Consider the following 21,630-nt stretch of genomic DNA (forward strand, 5'->3'; position numbering starts at 1 on the left):
AACTCCATGTGCCCATCCCCCAACCTCAGTAATGATCAACACTTTGCCATCGTTCTTCCATTGGTTCCCTCCTTTTGTGCTGGTTAGGGGTGGAGGAAAGTATTTTCAGGCACATCCCAGGCATCAGATTATTTCACCCATAAATATTTCAGGGTGGATCTCCTTTAAAAGGGCCTTAAAAAAAAAAAAACCCACAATCACCTAATACCTATTCATGTTGATTTGTCACATATAACGAAATTAACAGCAGTTGCTTAGTATCTCCAATAGATAGTCCATGTTCAGATTAACCTGATTGTCTTAAAAATGTCTTTTTTTCCCCACTGAATCAAGATCCAAATGAAGCCTACACAACTGTTTGGGTGATATGTGTTTTGTTTTAATCAGAAACCACCAACCCTTTTATTAATATTACTTGTTTATTGAAGAAATTAAATCATTTGTCCCATAGAATTTCCCACATTCTGCATCTTCCTGAAATCATTGAACATTTTTTTTTATTTTTTCTCTTTTGTAAACTGGCAGGTAGATTTTACACTTGATTAGATTTAGAACCATCTCTTTGGTAAGAATAGTCTATAGATCGTACTCTGTGCTACCTATTTTGTCTTTTCATCACCTTGGGAAGCACAGAGTATCTGGATGTCCCGAAGTGGAAATTTTTTGCCTGTAAAATAATGTGACATATTGTCTACTTGCTAGAATATTTCTGAAAAGAAAGAAAAAAACATTTAAAGTCACCGTTGCCAAAGTTTACTTTTAAAATTCTGGTGACTTTGCCCATTTCTTTTATGCTAGTAGGATATTACTTCTCACAAAGAGCAGTATTGCATATTCCTGGCCTCTGTCTGTCTCTTCCTTGCTCCCTCTCATCTTCCCGCCCTTTCTATTTATTCAGCCACCCAACACCTATGGAGAGTCTGTGGTGTGTTAGGTCATATGACTGAAGCAGAGGACTAAACTGTGAGCAAATAGACTCTGTCCTCGGGGGTTTATAATGTAGTGGGAGAAATAGACAAGGCAATAGGCAGTGACAACAACATAGCATGGCAAGCTATGATATGGCAAGCACAGGGGATTTGGGAACCCAAGGATAGCTTCCTGAGAACAGTGACAGCTCTTCTGAGAGCTGAAGGGTGACCAGATGGTGGCAAATGGGGAATGGGAAAAATGCATAGGGAAGCCTGGAATTTGGAGGTAATTGAGCAGGGTACATCTAGGGGGATCTGCCCAGCAGAGCTGTATCCTCGGCTCTGCTCTGGAAAGTGCTTGGACAGCGCTGCTGACACATGCCTCCAGAATTTAGAATTTTTTCCTGCCCCTCCCAAGATTGAATAGCTTTCCCATGGCATAAGGTCATTCTTGATGAAAGTCATGCCTTCATTCAGGCTACAGCCAAGTCTAGCTGCCCTAGAAGTCATTTGGTCTCTTTGCATTAATCTGTTCTGATTTATTGTTTGTTGATTGAAAGTTTAAATTTTAGAAAAGTTTTATTTTTCTTATTTCCATGTGTTTTTGAAAGCTATAACTTTTATCTTTTATCCCGAACTATCCCCAGAACTCCAAACTTGTGTATCTGTCAATTTAACATCTATGCATGGAGATATGAGGTACCTAGTTAGTAGACTAGGTACTCCAAATTTAACTTGGACAAAACTCTTGATTTTCACATCCCCAACCTGCTTATTTTTATCTTTATAAAGGTACCCTTATCCAAGTTATCGCTTAAGCCAAAACTTTTCATTCTTCTTTTTCTTTCTACTTTGGTACAATCCATTTGTAAAGTCTGTTGACTGTGTTCCCAAATCCATTTACTTCTCATCTTCACTGTAACACTCTTGTTCAAGCCACTGCTCTCTCCTTGAATTATTTTGGTAACCTTCTAACTCATTCCCTGCTTCTGCTCTTGCATTCTTCACACATCATGCAGTCATTTTTTGTTAAGTGGCCGTGTGAAATTGCTTTGCTTGAAACCTTGCAATGATCCCCCATCTCATTTAGGATAAACCCCAAATGCCTCAAGTTTTGCTCAGTAGAGTTATGATGTGAATACTCATGATCATGTCTTGCATGAATCTCCAGGCACACCAGTTCTGCTTCTGTTTGCGTCTTCCACTCTGCCTGCTTCTGTCATCTGTATCTTTGTTTCTGTGTGTTTTTTCTCAGTTTGCTTCTGTGTGTGTGTGGCTGTGTCTATGTCATTGGGTTATTTTCCCTGTTGCTGAGGCTGTTTGTCTCTTTTATTTATTTATTTATTTATTTATTATTTTTGAGACGGAGTCTTGCTTTGTTGCCCAGGCTGGAGTGCAATGGTGCGATTTTGGTTCACTACAACCTCTGCCTCCTGGGTTCAAGTGATTCTCCTGCCTCAGCCTCTTGAGTAACTGGGACTACAGGTGCGCACCACCAGGCATGGCTAATTTTTGTAATTTTTTTTTTTTTTTTTCAGTAGAGATGGGATTTCACTATGTTGGCCAGGCTGGTCTCAAACTCCTGACCTCAAGGGATCCACCCACCTTGGCCTCCCAAAGCGCTGGGATTATAGGTGTGAGCCACCGCCCCCAGCCTGCCTCTCTTTTTAAAATAATAGAAAGCCGAGTATCATTTTATTTAATGAATAGAGTCTTTAAAAACAGAAAAGCAAAACAATTTCTGTTACTCTCAAAAAAGAATAAATGTTTGTTTTTATAAACTTGTGGACCCTTCTGTCACTCAGTCTTCTGTGAGTCAGTGGTCCCTGGCAACAAAGCGATGTCTGATCCCTCTAACCCAAACATCATTGTTGAAGAGATAGGAAGAATATATAGATCTGCACTGTCTAGTATGGTGCCTGCTAGCCACATGTGACTTTCTAACTTAATTACAGTGAAGTCAAATTAAAACATCAGTCAGTTTTACTGACTACATTTCAGTAGCTTTAGTTGTATTTACATTTGAATGCTTAATAGTCACAGGTGACCAGTGGCTACTCTATTGGACAGTACTCTAGAGAACATTTTCATTACTGCAGAAAGTTCTGTTGGACAGCACTGCTATAGTATATTTTATGCACTGGTATGTATGTTTTATGTATACCATTTGTGAGTGACTATTATACTCATTAGGCAAAAATTCTATTAAAAAATTCTTTTTTTTTTTTTTTGAGCTGTAGTTGCACACTGTCGCCCAGGCTGGAGTACAGTTGAGGGATCTCGGCTTGCTGCAACCTCTGCCCTCGAGGTGCAAGTGATTCTCGTGCCTCAGCCTCCCGAGTAGCTGGGACTACAGGCGCCTGCCACCACGCCCGGCTAATTTTTTCATATTTTTAGTAGAGGCAGGGTTTCACCATATTGGTCAGGGTAGTCTCAAGGTGATCTGCCTGCCTTGGCCTCCCAAAGTGCTAGGATTACAGGCATGAGCCATCACACCTGGCCTAAAATATCTTTTTAAAACTACAACAAAAACATCAAAAAAACTTTGTGAACTTACACCAATATGCTACTGGTAACTGATCTTACCAAAGAATGGGCACATGAAAAGAACAGAATACTTATTTGTGTATATTGGATCCCAAAGCAGTCATATTTCTTTAAAAAGCTAAATGTGCTTTTTGTTTTTATTTCAGATGATCCTGTACATGCAGCTCCAACCACTTCTACGCGTGTGTTTTATATTAGTGTAGGGGTTTGTTGTGCAGTAATATTTCTTGTAGCAATAATATTAGCTGTTTTGCACCTTCATAGTATGAAAAGGATCGAACTGGATGACAGGTATTGTACACATTTTGGGAAAGAAAAAAAACGAAAGCAGTTATTTTTATATGTGTAGGAGCCCGTACATACCAATGCGCAGTGGTGCAGGGGAAGGAGGGAGGATGACCAAGCCCCAGCCAAAGGAAAAATAAGATGACCTAATCACTGTCTCTGTGTTTCTCTGATTTTGTTTTCATTTTTTAAAAATTATAAAGTCAGAAATTTGTTTTTTAGTTGTTGGGGAAGAAGCGGAGAACAAGTATGTTTTTTCTATTCCCTTTGACATGACTACTTCAGACCATTGCCTTTTCAAAATAGCCCTGTTTCTTCCTTCTAGCTCTTCCCTTCATCATTCTCCCAACCTTCTCTTCCTCCCTCCATCCAGTAAACATTTATTGCGCACCTGCTCTGATTTAAACCATTGGTTCTCAACCTGGTTACACAGTAGAGTCAAGGAGAAGCTTTTAAAACATGCTAGTATTTGGGTCCACCTTCCAGAGATTTTGATGCAAGTGGTTTGTGGTAGTAATGGGGGATCAGTATTTTTCGTAAAGCTTCCTGGATGATTCTAATGTACAGCCAGTTTGAGATATACTGGGTTAGATACTATGCTGAGTGCTGGGAACAGACAGAAATAATGATATACTTCATAGTTTCAAGATTTTAATCTTTTGCGTTAACCTGTAATTATAAAAGTATGTAATTTGATGACTGTGATATGTATAGTAAAGTGTGTGAATACAGAAGGTGCTTGTCCAGCCTCAGTGAGTCAGAGATGACAAGGAGGACATTATAGTCAAGTTAGGGTGAGAGGTACAGATGGAATGATAGGTTTATTTTCATAACACATACTTCTTACTTCCCTCCTCAGTGATTCCAAGTTGCTGACTGAAGACATGCCCCAGCTTTGTGACTTCTTTGAAAGCCCTCCTTTATGTGGAGATGTATCACCATACTCTTTGAACCTTTTCTTCTCTTCTTGCTGTATCCTTACTTGCGCTCCAGTCAAATGATTACTTATTCCTCACTTTTGCCCCACACTTTGCCCTTCAGGACTTTTGTTCATTCTTTCTCCTTCCCATAGGCCACCTCCATGCATTTTCCACCAGTCCATGCTTGGTCCACTCTTCAAATTCCAGCTCCATTGCTGTCTCTTTCATGAAGTCTTTTCTAAGCCTCCCAAACACCCATTTCTCTTTGTCTCTGTCTCTCTCTGTCTCTCTCTCGTAGCAGTTATTGTACTTTTTCTTCTATAATTTTTTGTGTGATTGTCTTACCTTTAGAATGTAAGCTTTTTCCAGTTAGGGAGCAGTGTGTCTTACTCCTTGTTGAGTCACCAGTCCTAATTGGTCTTAATATACAGCTGGGAGGCATATTTGTGGCATAAGACTATGAAGGGGAAGGGAGCTGATTGGATTCAGTACTTGCCCCTAAGTACTCTTTGTCCCCACTGTTTTATTTTCCATTTCTGTGTGGAGAAAGAAGAGAAAAGGGATACGAATGAGAAGGAAGTACATATATGATTTGTTTCAGAATATGTTTTGTGTACATGGTGGTGGTGAAGTTAGGTTTAGATTTTTACAGGGGAAGAAATGGCATTTGGAAGCAATTAAGGGAACATTTTGATAGGACTTTGAGAGAGGATACAGGTAGAGAGGTGACTGAAGAGTATGACATTTGGAAGTCAGTCTTGATGTACCCAGAGAGTTTTCCTTGAATGCCTGCATGTGTGCTAGGGCTGTGAGTCCACATAGGCCAGAATTGTGCAATAACTTTCAGATTCCGTGGGGCATCTACCTCTGCCTGCTGAAATAATTAGTTACCATCCATGAATTGGTCTTCCAGTTCTCTATAGTTTTCAGGCAAAAGTTTCCAGGCATTACTTCAGTAAAACCAACTTATATTATCACATGTTTTCAGAGCATAGCCTAGTGGTCAAGAGTATGGACTCTAGAGCCAGACTATCTCTGTTCGAAACCTGGCTGTTCTGTTTACTAGTTTTATGGGCTACATGGAGTAAGTTATATAGCCTATGTGTGTCTCAGTTCTCTTCTGTAAAGCAGAAATACACATCTAGTTAGTTAGGTATGTTGTGAGGTTTTAATGCAATAATACTGTAAGCTCTTAAAACACAGTGCTACGTATAGTAAATGGCATTTTTATGACGTTTTTAATAAAGCTGCAGTATGCTAGTAGTGATGGACAAAGTTCTTCTTCAACCCTTTTCTGTCCTATTAACAATTATTTATTACCTGCCAGGCAGGCTAACAGTGGTGACCAGAAAGCTCCCATCCAGTTATCCAATAGCATTTAAGAGACATCTGCTGCTTCTCACTCTATATAGGGACCACTGGGATTACCATTTATTGTTTTCTGTTTACTAGTACTGTTCCAGGTACTTTATATATATTAACACTCACAGCCACCTAGAAATAGGCTTGAAGAGATTAAATAACTTCTTCAGGATTGCTCTTCTAGGAGCAGGGCAGAGCAGGTGGGACTCAGTGTTGTAATAGCTATATATTAATAATCCACTATTGTCATTGTATGAAGCACATGCTGTGTGCCAGGCACTGTTCCCTGTGCTTTACATTCATGAACCCCGTTAATCCTCACACAGTCTGGTGAGGTTGGTTGGAGCCCATGGCTCCATGGAATTCCTTAGAAAGGGATGATAGTGTTCTTCCATTCCAGGCACTTAGGAGCCACTGCTTGTTATGAACAGATCTCCTTAGAGGCAGAGAATTAACACTGCCTGAGATGTGCTCATGCCAGGGCAGTTGGAGCTCATGTGTGTGGCTTTCCCTCTCCCAGCACTGCAAATTGATCTTTTCAGTCTCTGTGTTACGCCAGATGAGCCTGTCCTGGATAAGCAGAGCTTCTCTTTATATTCACCCTGAAGTCCTGCAGAAGGGTTGGTCTGCAGCGTGTCTCTACTGTAGTCTTTCCCTATTCGTTTGTGACTGTGGGAAAGTTTATTACTCCTTTGTGGGATGCTTGATTTTTCTCTTCCAGTTTCCATTGTCCCCACCACCGCCCCCCTGCCCTTACTGGTGATAGTTTCCCTTTAAAATCTTTTATTTTATATCTAATGCCTAACAGTGTCGGACACATAGTAAAATACACAGTAACTATTTGGCTGAACAACCAATGAGTAGAGGGAGGAAAACAAACATTTTGTTATACCAATCATTCTGTGGTTTTTTCACAACAATTTGTGTCAAAAATGACCATTCTGTCTGGTTTATGTTTTCTGTTCCAGGGAAGTGTGGTTTTCTCTGTTCATTGATTGACTTAGTATTAATTGAGCTCTCACTGGGGCTCACTTTGGCCCACTTGGGGCTTCTTGTGCCAGGCACTGGCTTAAGTGCTGGGGAAGGAGAGGTGAATAAACAGGCACTTGGCCTGCTTTTGTGGAGTTTATAGTCTGATTGGGTGAGACAGACATTAAACAAACAAAAAAAATCCCTGCTGGAATGTAGGGGTCACAATCTTTGTCTGTTGCGTTCACTGCTGTATCTCTAGCACCCAGTACAGTACCTGACATGTAGTAGATACTTAATAAATATTTGTGGAATGAATAGATGAAGTGGAGTTACAGAGAAAAACAGAAAAGTACAAATTGTAGTAAGTGTTTTGAAGGAAAATTATGATCTTTCCCAAAGTTCTGACTTCATTCTAAGACAGGGTTAGTATCTCCATACATAATTTTACTTGCTTTTGAAAATCAAATGAGATAATTTATTCAGATTGATAATTTATTTAGACTGGCTATAAACTATTAAGTGCTACCAAATATACATTTTAATCTCATTTTCTACCTCTTGTGATATAGCTGTGTAGGTGTTGACTTTAATGGATGTCGGGGTAGGTCCCCAATTGCTTCTTGCTTCACTCGTAACAGTAAGTCTTGGATTCCAAAAAAAATTTTGTTCTGACCACTTAACATAGTGCTTTGCTTATTTTAGGGACCCACTTAATATCTGTTGAGGGAGTGAAAAATTGACATAGATGTCCCTGTAACACCTTTGTGTGCCTACAGGCTTTTCAAAAATTCTGAGGTAGCACAAGAGTGCCACCTACTGTTCAGTTAATGGAGAGAACGTGTCTGCGCACTTAAATCATCAGTGATGTTGGTTGTAGATATTTAAGTAGTATTTTCACATACCTCATACAATTTGAGCCTCACAAAAATCCTGTGAGGTAGATTATCTTAATCCCATTTATTTCCTTCCCTTTTGAGGATGGTAATGCTCCTCTTCCCTCCCCATTATTGAAGTCTGGACTTCTAACAGCTTTGATATCTGGTTTGATTTTTGAGTGGTACTCAGCTGTAAAACAGAGTCCTGTAATTGCTTTTTGTTCTAAGGACTGGGGATGCATAATATTCACATAATTAATATAATTATAGTTTATATAGATTAGTAATAATAATTTATAAATATATGTTTGAGGACCAGGCACTAAATGCTTTACTTCCTTATTTTTCATGTAATCGTTTTAGCAGTCTTACCAGAGGATAGTATTATGCACATTCTGTCCACAGGGAATTTGAGGTTCCAGAGGATTAAACAGTTTGTCCTAGGCCGTACAGCTAGTAATCGATGATACTGGCAGTTTTGACTTCACGGTTTATGCTCTTCATCTCTTTTCTATATTGACCTATACCCACTGCATTATAAACCCATATAGATCAATTCTGGAATAACATTGAGCCTAAGAAGCTCTTCCAGCACTCTGACCAGATGATAGCGTAATGAATCTTTATTATAGTCTCTTTGAGTTGCAAAGTATCTTCGCAGAGTTGCTGGGGAAACAGGGCTAACTGCAGCTTCACAAGAAGTATCAGGTTGGTGCAATAATTCCAGTTTTTTTCATTAAAAGCAATGGCAAAAACCGCAATTTGCAATTACTTTTGCACCAACCTGATAGATAATCTAAAATGATAGACATATTCAGGGAAGGCATGCTGGAGGGGCATTTCGTTAGGCAGACATGTATCTTGAGATCCATGGTTGTGCTGAGCAGAATGGCTTGCATATTATAAGTGCGCTCTAAATGTTTATTGCAGGACCTTCCTATCTTAATTTTTGCTATGACTTTCTACAAATGTTTTGGTTACAATAGCAGATAGTAGTATATTGTATTATTAGCAATAGAAAGGCTACACAAAGACTTACGATCCTCATTGCCTGGATGTTATATATTTACATTTTTCAGATTTGTGTATGGGCTCTTGAAATTGATAAAATACATTTTCACATATAAATGTTATAGATTATATAGCAGCCTGTCATTTTGTGTGTGTGTGTGTGTGCGCGTGTGTGTGTGTTTTGTTTCAGAGACAGGGTCTCACTATGTTGCCCAGGCTGGCCTCAAACTCCTGGACTTTATTATGTATTTTTTAAAATCACCAGTTTTTGAAAATACAGACCTATTATGTGGGAAGTGGTCAGTTAAAAGATTTTGCATATTAAGGAAAGTTGGAGATTTGATTGGGCACTGCTGATCCTGTAGCTAAGAGAGACATTGAAAGATCTATCCTGCCATCTGGTTTCACTCTTCATGCTGAATTTCTATGTTTCATGTCTCCACTGCTGCAAAATTATAAGAAATAAGGCAGTGAGACTGAAATGTACCCAAGAGACAAGGTTTCTCCCCCCTGAAAAGAGAAAACTGCATGCTTGAGCAGCACTACTTTGCAGTAATCTTGAACACAAGGTTTACAATTATTTGAACCTATCATCTTCTTAGTATCATGTATTATTTAGAGAATATGGTGTAATGCTTCAAGTACTAGAGATTTCCCAGAAGTTGGATAAAAAGGAGGGATTGGGGAAGTAGAAGCAGCAAAATGTATTGTGATTAAATGAACTTAAACCAAATTTGATACTTTTTTTTTTTTTTTTTTTGAGATGGAGTCTCACTTTATCACCCAGGCTCTAGTGCAGTGGCGTAATCTTGACTCACTGCAACCTCCGCCTTCCAGATTCGAGCGATTCTCCTGCCTTAGCCTCCCGAGTAACTGGGACTACAGGCATGCGTCACCATGCCCGGCTAATTTTGTACTTTTAGTAGAGACGAGGTTTCGCCATGTAGGCCAGACTGGTGTCGAACTCCTGACCTCCGGTCATCTGTCCGCCTTGGCCTTCAAAGTGCTGGGATTACAGGCGTGAGCTACCATACCTGGCCAATACTCCTGTCTAAGCTCTGAGCATGTTGGCACATTTGACTTGGTTTGCTCTTCCTTTATCTGTAGGCCATTTGATATTGGACCATCATTGAAAGAAGCCTGTCTTCTTTTCTAAAAAGCAATCTAATTGAGTGGCATGGGCTCTTTTTTTGAGAGGTGATCCGTAGTTCCCTAACATATCTTTGTGTGAAGTTTAGGACAATTATCTGAGATGTCTGAGCACTAGTACCTACAGTTCTGAATAATTTTGATAAGATGAACTTGCTTAATGATTTTGGAGATAGAAATGAAAGAAAAAATAGAGCTCTATAGGAGTTAGATTAAAATTTCAGTATGGAACATCATGAATTATTGTGGTCTGCATCAGGATTTTAGGCTGGTTATAATGGCTATGTGCATTTTGTATGTATGGAAAAAGTAAATTTCTCATTGAAACTGACTTGTCAAATATTTCTCTCAAAAATTGTTTGCAGCATTAGTGCCAGCAGTAGTTCCCAAGGGCTGTCTCAGCCATCCACCCAGACGACTCAGTATCTGAGAGCTGACACACCCAACAATGCAACTCCTATCACCAGTAAGAGTTAATTTAATTCTAAAGCCAGTTTACTAAAGTTGTCTATGCTGCTTCCCAGTGGTCTTGCATGGTTAGTGTTCTTGTGAGACATGTTGTGTAAATCATATCTAAAGCATGCAAAATTAGGTATGCTCTTCAACTTTTGCTTTCTAGAGCATTGAATGAAACATTCTAAAATTGAGGTGTCAGAAATGAAATTTAAGTTTGCTAGAAATGGTGTGGCTTTGGGGAGATTTCCATAGATTTATTATACTAAAAGGGCTAGTAAGTCACTTCTGTAGAAATTCAAAAGGAAGATTTTCAGGTAACTATATTTAATTAACCATTGAGCTACATAAAGACAGAGACTTTAGATTGTAAGGAATTGTTTGATGGTCTCATGGGCCATGGTAAAGACTACATTGGTTTTTAATCATAATAGGAAGTTATTCTCAACTGGAGAGTTGAGAATGTCGGATCTGATTTCCTTTTTTGGACTGGCATTTATTCTTTAGTAAAATAAGATGAAGAATTTCTGTCCTCTACCCAGTGCCCTATTGTAGTTTTCCAGTACTGTCTCCCATGAAAAAGAACCAGGATTTTTTGGAGAAATGGCTGATTCCAGGTCTGGGTCAGGAAGTGAACAAGATAAGCCTGGGACATGTTGCTGAGTCAGATATCAAGGAAATAGCTAAGACTTGAAGAACTCCCACTGGCTAAAGATGGGACCATTTGATCATCAAAATGAATAATGACTATAATGAATTAAGATGTAAAATGTGTAAAAATGCACAAATTTGTAACAATACCTTATTTAACAAAATTGTTCATTATGAGAGGTAACTAAGGCTCCAGTGAATACCTTACTCTACCAACTGACTACATGAACTATATTTCAGGGTAACCAGATGGTGCTGGTGGATGAGAGAAAATGTTTCTTTACAGATGATTCTCAGCTAATAAATGTGGAAGGAATTATATAATTAGAAAAATCGCATGTGCAACTCCTGATGAAATAGTTGATTCAGAAAAAGATCATCAGTGATTAAAAGGAAAATGGGGAACTCTACCGTTGAGGGATGAGGCTGTCACCACCTGAATACACTGATGAACTCAGCGTTACTAAAAGTAGGGACCTAGGTATTTTGTACCCAAGAATATTATGTACCATTCATGGAGCGTTCTTTTCTCTCCCTACTGCACCCCCTACAAGTTAACCTGGATCTAATCAAGATTATAGACCTGACTTACAGTTTATAGGAAATACTACTTGAAGAAGTAGAAGCCAAACATTTTCCAGGGTAGCCGACCCAGTTTCTTCAATAAGACAGTGGCAAGAAAAAAGGAGGGGGAGAATGCATAATGGAGTAAACGAAATTTAAGGGAAATAATAATAGCAGCTACTCTTCCCACTAATGAAGAAAGAAATACATGCTTTTTAGGAAATACGATAGATGTGAAAGTAGTTTAAGCTACTCAGAACAGGCACATCATTACATTTGATATTTAGATCTCAATCTTGGCTCATTAGAATGGATTCTTAATTGTTATATATGACCTCAAAGAGGTAGGTAATTGTTATATATGCTAAAATACTTTCTTAAAAAAGTCAAAGGGGCCGGGCATGGTGGCTCACGCCAGTAATCCCAGCACTTTGGGAGGCCAAGGCCGGCAGATCACGAGGTCAGGAGATCGACACCATCCTGGCTAAGATGGTGAAACCCTGTGTCTCCTAAAAATACAAAAAATTAGCTGGGCATGATGACTTGCGCCTGTAGTCCCAGCTACTCGGGAAGCTGAGGCAGGAGAATGGCGTGAACCCAGGAGGCGGAGCTTGCAGTGAGCCGAGATCGCACCACTGCACTCCAGCCTGGGCAACAGAGTGAGCCTCCATCTCAATAAATAAATAAATAAATAAATAAATAAATAAAGTCAAAGGAAATAAATTTATCTTTTAAAGATTGTTGCCATCAATAAGAAATTTATTTGTTTGTAATTGTGGCCATTACCGTAAGGAACTAGATAATTTACTTACCATATATATGCTAAAAACAAACACTTTGTAAAAAGGTCAATAGAAATGCATTTGTTTACAGATAGAAAAAGAGGAAGAAAAAATTATTTGAAGACATAGTAGCCAAAAATATTCTAAGGTAACAGAGCACAACAGGTCACAGATCCAAGAAACTAAGAGAACTCCAAGTAGAATTAAACATAAACATTCACATGTACTCACACACCTAGATAGTCTATCATAGTCAAACTGCTGCCAGTCAGTGGTTTCAGGTGGTGTCAGCCTACATCCTTTGTAAAGTTGCCCAAAGTTTCATGTGGTTCTCCTGGCAACCATCGATGATCATTGCATAGGTCCACTAATTTTGAGGGGAGGTTTCTTCCCAATATCTGCTAAAGCTAATAAATCATTAGAGATGCCATTGCAACTTCTACTTGGTAACACCAGATTTTCCTTTTATTCTAACATTTTTTTTCTTGAAGTGAAAACTAATTTGTAACTGTAAATTCTGTTTTTGCTGTCATTGAATTAAGAATGAATGGGAATTAAGGGAACCTAATAAATTTGAAAATCACAATGGTTTTGCTAGGATGTGGTAATACCAGAATAATTAAATTGATTATGTATTTTGTAAAAAGCCTTTGCAGACAAAAATAACTTTTTGTTTGAAACTTTTTGTTTGTTCAAACAAAACAACTTTTCAAATGAGATATTTGAAAAAAATCTTCATCTGAAAAGTTGGTTTGTTATGAGATTATATTAGAAAATCTTTTGGGAGAAACACTGTCCATAAGAGGGATTAAATGAAATTTCACAGGTCAAGCTTGTTTCATTTGGCTAAAAGGCAATTGAAGTGGTGGTCATGGTAATGCTATTTTTAGGATTTCTTGTTGCAGTTTAGAATTTTAACATTTTGGAGTAGTGTTGTGGTGGGCGAGAAGACATTTCTTTAACATTTAGTGTGGCCTTCAAATAACTCTCCTAGTTCATATATATGCCTGTTTCCTTTTATGATTCTTACACTCATTCCTGTGACTTGAGTCCTGAGGTTCTAACTGAACTAGTTGACCCCAATACCATAATAAGGGTATTTATATTGCTTGGTTTGGCTTTGTTGGCTCCTTAGGTTATCCTACCTTGCGGATAGAGAAGAACGACTTGAGAAGTGTCACTCTTCTGGAAGCCAAAGCCAAGGTGAAGGATATAGCAATATCCAGGGAGAGGATAACTCTAAAAGATGTACTCCAAGAAGGTATTTATTATCTCAAAGTCAGTTTTTTAAGTATGATTTAATGTTACCACTATAAACACTTTTTTCAAAAATTTAAAAACTTTCATCTCGTTTTGTGTCTAAGATAAGGATAAGAAGCAGTGTTTGGTTTTTCTCTTACAAAATTATTTTTATTTTCTCTTTATACTTTAATGTGCCTTGTACAACTTTGGTGCAGTTCTTTATTTTCAAGTATGTTAAAGCATGTGTATTATTGTTTGCTATGTTTAAGGTGTATTATCTGTTTAGTTTTTATTTAAAATGATTACTACCTGGCAGGTCTCTTTGAAATATTCTAAGTTACCTTCTCTCTGACAGATGACTTAGGGGTTGTAGTGTAAGGAGTGGACATGGGCTTTGGTTTTGGTCCTAAGTTCTAATCCCACATTTTATTCTCTGTGTGACTTTGGAGAAATCACGTAATGTCTTCAATCTCCAGCTTCCTCTTCTATAAATTTGGACTGCGTTGTCATCTCTTAGACTAGTTACAAAGATGAGATGAAATTAGGTACAGTAAATGAACTAACACATAATAGTGTTTGCTGGGTATTAGTATGCTTCCCTTCCCCTCTCACTGGGCCTTGCTTTCCTTTTTGAGTTGGAGGATATTGATTAGGGAGATGCTGAAAGAAGAGGACAAATTAATAATAAAATACTGCACTGAGCTCTTCATGTTGTTAAATAGAGAATTACTTTTTTACTCCCACCGTAATTCAGCTTGGAATGCTTTGGATACTTTGGAGTCCTCCTTATGTATTCCTTTGCTGGGTGGGACACATTTAGGTCAATCACAACTAAGTCAGGTACTGAAATTGTCCCCAGTGGCAAATGGTAATTAATGGAAGCAGATTTTCTGATATGTCTTAAAATGCATGATCGCCACTTATTACAGTTCACTGATTTCTAAGCATAACTAGTTTGCAGATCTGTTTGCAATGTGAAGAGAGTAAGTAGACCAGGTAGCATTTCCTAAAGAAGAAAAAAAAGAGAGATCAGTTAATAATGTTATATTTGCAGTTTCTTGTGGTCTCTGAGTGGGATAGAATAGGCAGTCTGTTGCAGTGGTATGATTTGAGAAGAAGGAATTCTGAACCAGGTAGAGTTTTTCTTTTTTGGTCTTTTCAGGCCCATAGTAGTTTATTTTAAAATTCTTTTGATTTCAGAAAAGAAAATATGGTGGCTGATTAACATTTAAAAAGGTGGTCAGGTTCACTGGAAATCTGATAAATGCAAAGAAAACAATAGTTACATGCGATTTTTTTTTACGTTAGACTGTGAAAAAGTAAAAATAATTTCTAGGTTGACGGGGGTATGGAGGAACACACACTCTTTTACATTGCTGGTAGGAATGTGAATTGCTGTAACAACATTGTTTTTAAGTATATGTAAATCTATGTTTGGCAGTAATATTTAAAAATGGGACTAGGTACTGGGAAGAGGAGAAAGATTTTGCAGTGCTGCGGTGCAAGGTGCAAGAGAGTTACAAAGCTCAGTCAAGCAAGGTGAACTTGGGTGGAGAGAGAAGGGAGAACCTTTGTGAGGAAGACAGGTCAGGGTGTGTCGCTCTATGTATTGACTAGAGTGTTTGAAGGTATTTACTCAGCTTCAAGCAAAATGCCTTAAATTAAGATTATCCAAAGTCTTTTCTGCCTCGAGCATACAAGTTACTCTGTCTCTAGACCCCAATGAGACCTGATATATGAATACAGACAACTCCACCTCATAGAGCAAAAGGCATTAGAGCAAGCCTATTTGTATGCATGGCATCCGCATCTAAGTGAAACTATTTGCAAGCTTATCTTTTAAATTGTGAAGGAAGGAAAGTAAACAATTTTCTAGTGAGAAAGAGTAAAATGAGATTGATTTTCAGTGATCATCTTGTTTGGGAGCTTTTTATGGGCAATTACAAAATTGGTAATAAAATCTAGGTGGATTTTCTTAGTTCATTTTTAATCACTCCTTCCCCAGCACCCCCAAAGGTCATAACTAACTTCTCTTATTACTATAAGAGTTTTTTGTTTTTGTTTTTGTTTTTTGAGACAGAGTCTCTCTCTGTTGCCCCGGCTGGAGTGCAGTGGCGCAATCTTGGCTCACTGCAAGCTCCACCTCCCAGGTTCACGCCATTCTCCTGCCTCAGCCTCCCAAGTAGCTGGGACAACAGGTGCCTGCCACTACGCCCAGCTAATTTTTTTGTATTTTTAGTAGAGACAGGGTTTCATGGTGTTAGCCAGGACGGTCTCGATCTCCTGACCTCGTGATCCACCTGCCTCGGCCTCCCAAAGTGCTGGGATTACAGGCATGAGCCACTGCGCCCAGCCTCTTCTCATGCTAAGAGTTTTTAGGAACACATTTTACTAGTGAACCGAGAGTCTAATTGGCTTGTCTGAGACCTTCTGAGGAGAGAGTGGTAGAAGGAATGGAACCTAGGACTGTCTGGATCCAAAACTTGTACCCCTTGGCCTTCCCTTGAAGCTACTTTTTAAGGCTCTGCAGTAGAGAGGAAAGTTCATTTTTGTCTTTTTGTCCTTTCTCTGAGGCTAAGCCTAGAAACTCATAAATGCCATTGTGGATACTTCATTACTGAGCTCCAGTGCTCCTGGCTATATCATTAGTTTATTTAGTATAATTCAGGAAAATTTTCATATATTTAGTTTAAATATGGTGTTTCTGAAAACAAGGTGTGTAATAGTTACAAAAAACTTTTAACAGTTGTTAAAACCAAAGATTTGGGTCTTTTTACTCTAGGGCTAGAATAATGTTGTTGATCACATATGCCCTTGTTATTTTTGTTTTATATTATATTGTGCCAGAAAGTTTCGTACTATAATTTTATGAAGGTTATATGATCTCATTAATTATTACTTTTCCTTTTAGGTACTTTTGGGCGTATTTTCCATGGGATTTTAATAGATGAAAAAGATCCAAATAAAGAAAAACAAGCATTTGTCAAAACAGTTAAAGGTAGGATCTTTTTTCCATAGTATTTCCATGATGCTCTTCCGTCTCAGGTGGCTCATGCCAGCAAAATTCTATCTCAGTTCCCCAGTGTGTGCCATACCTTTTAAATCAATCCATGTTAATTTAGCTTAAAACAAAAATTATCTTATAGGAGCCTAATTGTTTTGGAAATTTGGGTGGTTCTCATTAGGTATAGAAAAACAGAAGTCTGCTAAATTAAGACATGAGACATTTGTTAGATATTACTCAGTTAATTGCAAGTCAAACTGCATCCACTTGATTTCATTGTTACTGTATCTAATTTGGTATACTTTTGCAGGTATAGCCATAGTTGGAATTGCTGGCCTAAGGGTGTGTACATTTAACATTTTAATAGAGCCCAGGTGCAGTGCTTACACCTGTAATCCCAGCTACTCAGAAGGCTGATGCGTGAGAATTGCTCAAACCCGGTAGGCGGAGGATGCAGTGAGCCGAGATCATGCCACTGCACTCCAGCCTGGGCGACAGAGTGAGACTCTGTCTCAAAAAAAAAAAAAAAAAAAATTAATAGATATTGTTAGATTGTCCTCTAAAAGATAGCACTGGTTTATATTGTCATGAACGGAATACCTGTTTTCACTAAATATTATTCTTTTGGGCCATCATTTGAAATGTGATGCCTATTTTTAATTTATTGATGTATATAAGTTATTTAATTAAAGATTCCCTATCGAGATACTACAGTGTTACTTATGCAGGCATATGGCTTATTTCCTATTATTGGTAGATTGGCAAGACTTTTAAAAATATTAGAATTGTAATTACTTACAACAGATACTTGTAAAAGCTTAAATAATTCTGAATTAAGAGCTGCATGCAGTGGCTCACAATTGTAATCCCAATGCTTTGGGAGGCTAAGGCAGGAGGATTGCTTGAGCCCATAGGTTCAAGATCAGCCTGGGCAATATAGCAAGACCCCTGTCTCTCTACAAAAAAAAAAAAAAAAATTAGCTCGGTGTAGTAGCATATGCCTGTGTCTCAGCTACTCAGGAGGGTGAGGTAGGAGGATTGCTTGAGCCCAGGAATTCAAGGCTGCAGTGACCCCTGATCATGCCACTGTACTCCAGCCTAGGTGACAGAGCAAGATCCTGTTTTAATTTTAAAAAATGATAATAATAATTCTGAAATAAGTCTTATTTGCTTATTTAGAGAGAAAGAAAAATGTGATAATTTATAGGGTACTTAATGTCTGTCAGGTCTGATGTAAATTGAGAAGGCATAGTAATAACTTCTAAAAACAAATTTGGCACTTTGCCTTCAGAAACTGAAGGGAAGACTAAATTCAGTTTTATGAGTAAAAAGCGATAAAATTTTACAGTTTATGAAGTTAATTTATAAGAATTGTTTCTAAATTTACTTAAAGGAATACATGGGAAGTACGAAGGGTTTATGTTTATTGTTTGTAAAAAGTTGGCTTGTGCCAATCTAACAAAAAATCTTTGGAATTGCTTTTAATTGAACAAAGTTGTTTGTTTAAGGCTGCTGCAAATACGTCCATACACACACACCTCTTTGATCTTGTCTAAACACATGGTTTAACTTACTGTATCATTCAATATTTATTTTATTCATTCACCCCTTCCCAGCACCAAAACACTTTTAAAGGGTAATATTTACGTTAGGTCCATCCCTTCTTGTCCTTTGACTGAAACCAAGTGTAAGTTAGGTCCCAGTAGGTTTTCTAACTGGGAGAGTTTACATATTACTTTTTGTAAATGTGAAATTTGAGCCATAAGGTTATTAAACAACAGCCTTTTGTTATTTTCTCATTTTTTTTTTCCTAAGGAGTCTCCTTAATTCAAATATTTCTTCTGGGGTTCGTAAGTATCCTATAGACTGTGTGGAACTGAGCTATTATTGACTTGTTCTGAATTAAGGCAGGAGGTTTTTATACAAAGTTGGGTTGATTTAGGATTGGAAGGGGAGATAAAAGGAAATAATAGTGATAAGAAAACACAATGAGTATACTTGGACTGTTTCACGAGATAAGACTTCTCTTTCCGTATATGCTTGACCTGTAGTCACTGGTTGTTTCTATGCTTTACTTCTGTAATTATAATGTTCTTTGTGAGTTGTGCAGAAATAAGAGAAAGCACAGTGAGTCCTTATGGGGGACAGAGGGGAAGTGCGTTGACCAGGATACTTGCCTCGAATTTGTTAGAGAGATAGCACCACATGACTGTCTCTGAGATTGATTATTTTGGAATTCTGTTTTTAGGTTTTGTTGTAGCCACATAGAGTTGGCCAAAGTCTCACAAATCTGTATGCTTTGTTACATGTTGCACAATTAGAAGTGTAGCATAAAATACAAAAAAAAAAGTGTTTTAGAAAGCACTGACCTTTGCCTTTAGGCATAAGTAGAAAATTGGAGTTTGACTTTTAAAAATATTCATAATTTTATACAGAGACTTCATAGATACTCCAGTATAAATTTCTGGAGATTGAAATTAGCAGCCTGAATCTTACACAGTAAATATTGTGAAATTGAATTCCATAAAATAAGCGAATCAGTTTGGGTTTATTGGTATTAAATTCTTATTTTCTTTATTGTAGCTACTAAATTTTTATAGTTTTGTAAGTAAACAAGTGCTTGTTTTAAAAAAATCATTTTGTGCATCCTTGTAACTTTTAGAATATATTTAATTAGTACGCTTTTCAAATGTATACATCTTGAAGATAGACCTTTCATTATGTAAAATTAAAAGACTATTGAGACTGGGAAAGGAATCCAAGAAAATGAGTTTTTCTTACTAAATGGATAAAGTTATTTTATCTTCAATTGAGTTTTCTTAGATCATCATTCAAGCATCCTTTGCTTTAATAGAACATGCTTATCAAAATTAAAAGCTTGAAAAAAGTAAGTACAAAATGACACATTCTGAAATTACCATTTGTTGTACTTAGATCTCCTTACCAGTTGAGGGAATAGTAAAGTCTTTTTAACTGGGCGGGGACCTCCAACTATTACTAGTTTTCAGTCTTGAAAAGATCCTACTAGCCCCCAGTAGTCCTGGCCATAATTTCATTAGAAATTATTTAGGTTATAGAAAGAGTAATAAAGGCACATTCTGCCATTTACTAAGAAATCCCACATTTTAAGCAGTTTGTAGACACGTTGAGTTTATTCCAGCACACATTGGTATGAAGCACCTTTTCCAAAGAAGTATCGAATGTTTCAGATCCTTGGCTTTTTGTCCACCCATTTTACATTCCTACAATAGTCTTAACTGAGAGAAGCTGCTTGGAAAGGGAACACTTAGTAGCAAGTAATGGAAGTGAAGCAAGAGAAGTGAAGCAGGAATGAGATTCCAATGGGTAGATGTGGAAGTAAATGAAATTTGAGATTTCTCAGCTTTGACAGTTCCACATTTAAAGACCACATGTGACAATCATAGTATCTGAATTCAGTGGGATGGGTTTTATTGTTGGTTCAGCATTTTCCTAGGTGGGTCTAGAATATGAATCTTGGCTTTGCCAGTCTTTCATATTTCTTTCTGCCTCTTATTGCATTGGTCCGAAGCTTTATAAATTATTATTTAATTAATTTATTTACAGCCAGGGTCTCACTTTGTCACCCAGGCTGGAGTGCAGTGGCGCAATCATAGCTCAACCTCCTGGGCTCAAGCAATCCCCCTACCTCAACCTCCTGGGCTCAAGCAATCCCCCTACCTCAGCCACCTGAGTAGCTGGGACTACAGGTGTGCGCCACCACACCCTGCTTACTTTTTTTTTTGTAGAGATGGGGTTTCACCATGTTGCCAGCCTGAGCTTTACAAATTGTTATTGCTGTTTTTACTACTGATGTAAAAATTCATTGTGGGTTTCTTTGAAAGGGTTTTTAAAAATAAATAGTATTTTACACTATTAAGTTTGTTTTAACATTTTAAAACTATTTTTTAAAATTCAAACTCACTTCTTATTTGTTTATTATTATTATTTTGGGAGACAGGGTCTTGCTGTGTTGCCCAGGCTGGAGTGCAGTGTGGTGCAATCATGGCTCACTGCAACCTTGACCTCCTTGGCTCGAGCAATCCTCCAGCTTCAGCCCCCTCAGTGGGTGGGACTGCCAGTGTGTACCACCATGTCCAACTAATTAAAAAACTTTTTTAAATAGAGATGGGGGCTTGTTGTGTTCCAACTCAGGCTGGTCTTGAACTCCTGGCTTTAAGTGATCCCCCTGCTTCAGCCTCCCAAAGTGGTGGTATTACAGGTGTGAACCACTGCACCTGGCTGCATTTTCAATTTTATAATAAGAAATATTCTTTTCAAGTAGTGGAGAAATTCCTTTCTACTATTAAGGTTGTGGTCCCTATAAGATGAGGAATCCTTGTGGATTTGTACAAATATTTGAAGGCCTAAAAATTCCTTTGGAGATGTAGACTTAAAGATATTGGTAAATTGCATTATCATGTTATTGTTTCAAAAACTTTGACCTAAAAGTTAATTTGTTCTGTTTTGCTACTTTGAACCAAAAACCATAAGTTTAGAAGCTAAAACTAAAATGGCATAATTCTAATTTTGGTTATCATATGAAAGTTAACTAATTTTTACTACTGTATTATTAGTTCTTTTTGTTTGTTTTTAACCACAGAGAAGTAAAAAGAAGAAAGCAACAGAATATGCCATAATCTCCAATCATAACTTTTGTAGTCATTTTATACCTGTAATGTTTGTTGGGTTAGAAAGTATAAACAGAATAGAAAACGTAAATTCTCCCATCTTGAAAAGTAGCCATCATACATAAACAATTCCTTAATATGTAAGAAATATTAGGATATATAAACACAAGTTGTACCTTGTTTTTGAAATTTAATATACCTTAGAGATCTTCCTCTGTCAGTACATATAGCCCTATCTCATTTTTTAAAAGTA

The 21,630-nt window shown here is 37.7% G+C and overlaps 1 protein-coding gene across 2 annotated transcripts in view; it reads left to right on the forward strand.

Annotated features, from left to right (window-relative positions):
* RYK (receptor like tyrosine kinase) overlaps positions 1-21,630 on the forward strand; it is a 90,535-nt gene that overhangs the window by 43,946 nt on the left and 24,959 nt on the right. Inside the window, exons 6-9 of one of the 2 annotated variants that reach the window (XM_008009075.3) lie at positions 3,605-3,749; positions 10,398-10,498; positions 13,609-13,743; positions 16,636-16,722. In XM_008009075.3, coding sequence (XP_008007266.3) covers positions 3,605-3,749; positions 10,398-10,498; positions 13,609-13,743; positions 16,636-16,722 — 468 coding nt within the window. The remainder of the gene's footprint in view (positions 1-3,604; positions 3,750-10,397; positions 10,499-13,608; positions 13,744-16,635; positions 16,723-21,630) is intronic. The other variant, XM_008009076.3, reaches the window with a different exon arrangement.

The sequence above is a fragment of the Chlorocebus sabaeus genome, chromosome 15 (genome assembly GCF_047675955.1).
Source record: "Chlorocebus sabaeus isolate Y175 chromosome 15, mChlSab1.0.hap1, whole genome shotgun sequence".
Classification (NCBI taxonomy): Eukaryota; Metazoa; Chordata; class Mammalia; order Primates; family Cercopithecidae; genus Chlorocebus; species Chlorocebus sabaeus.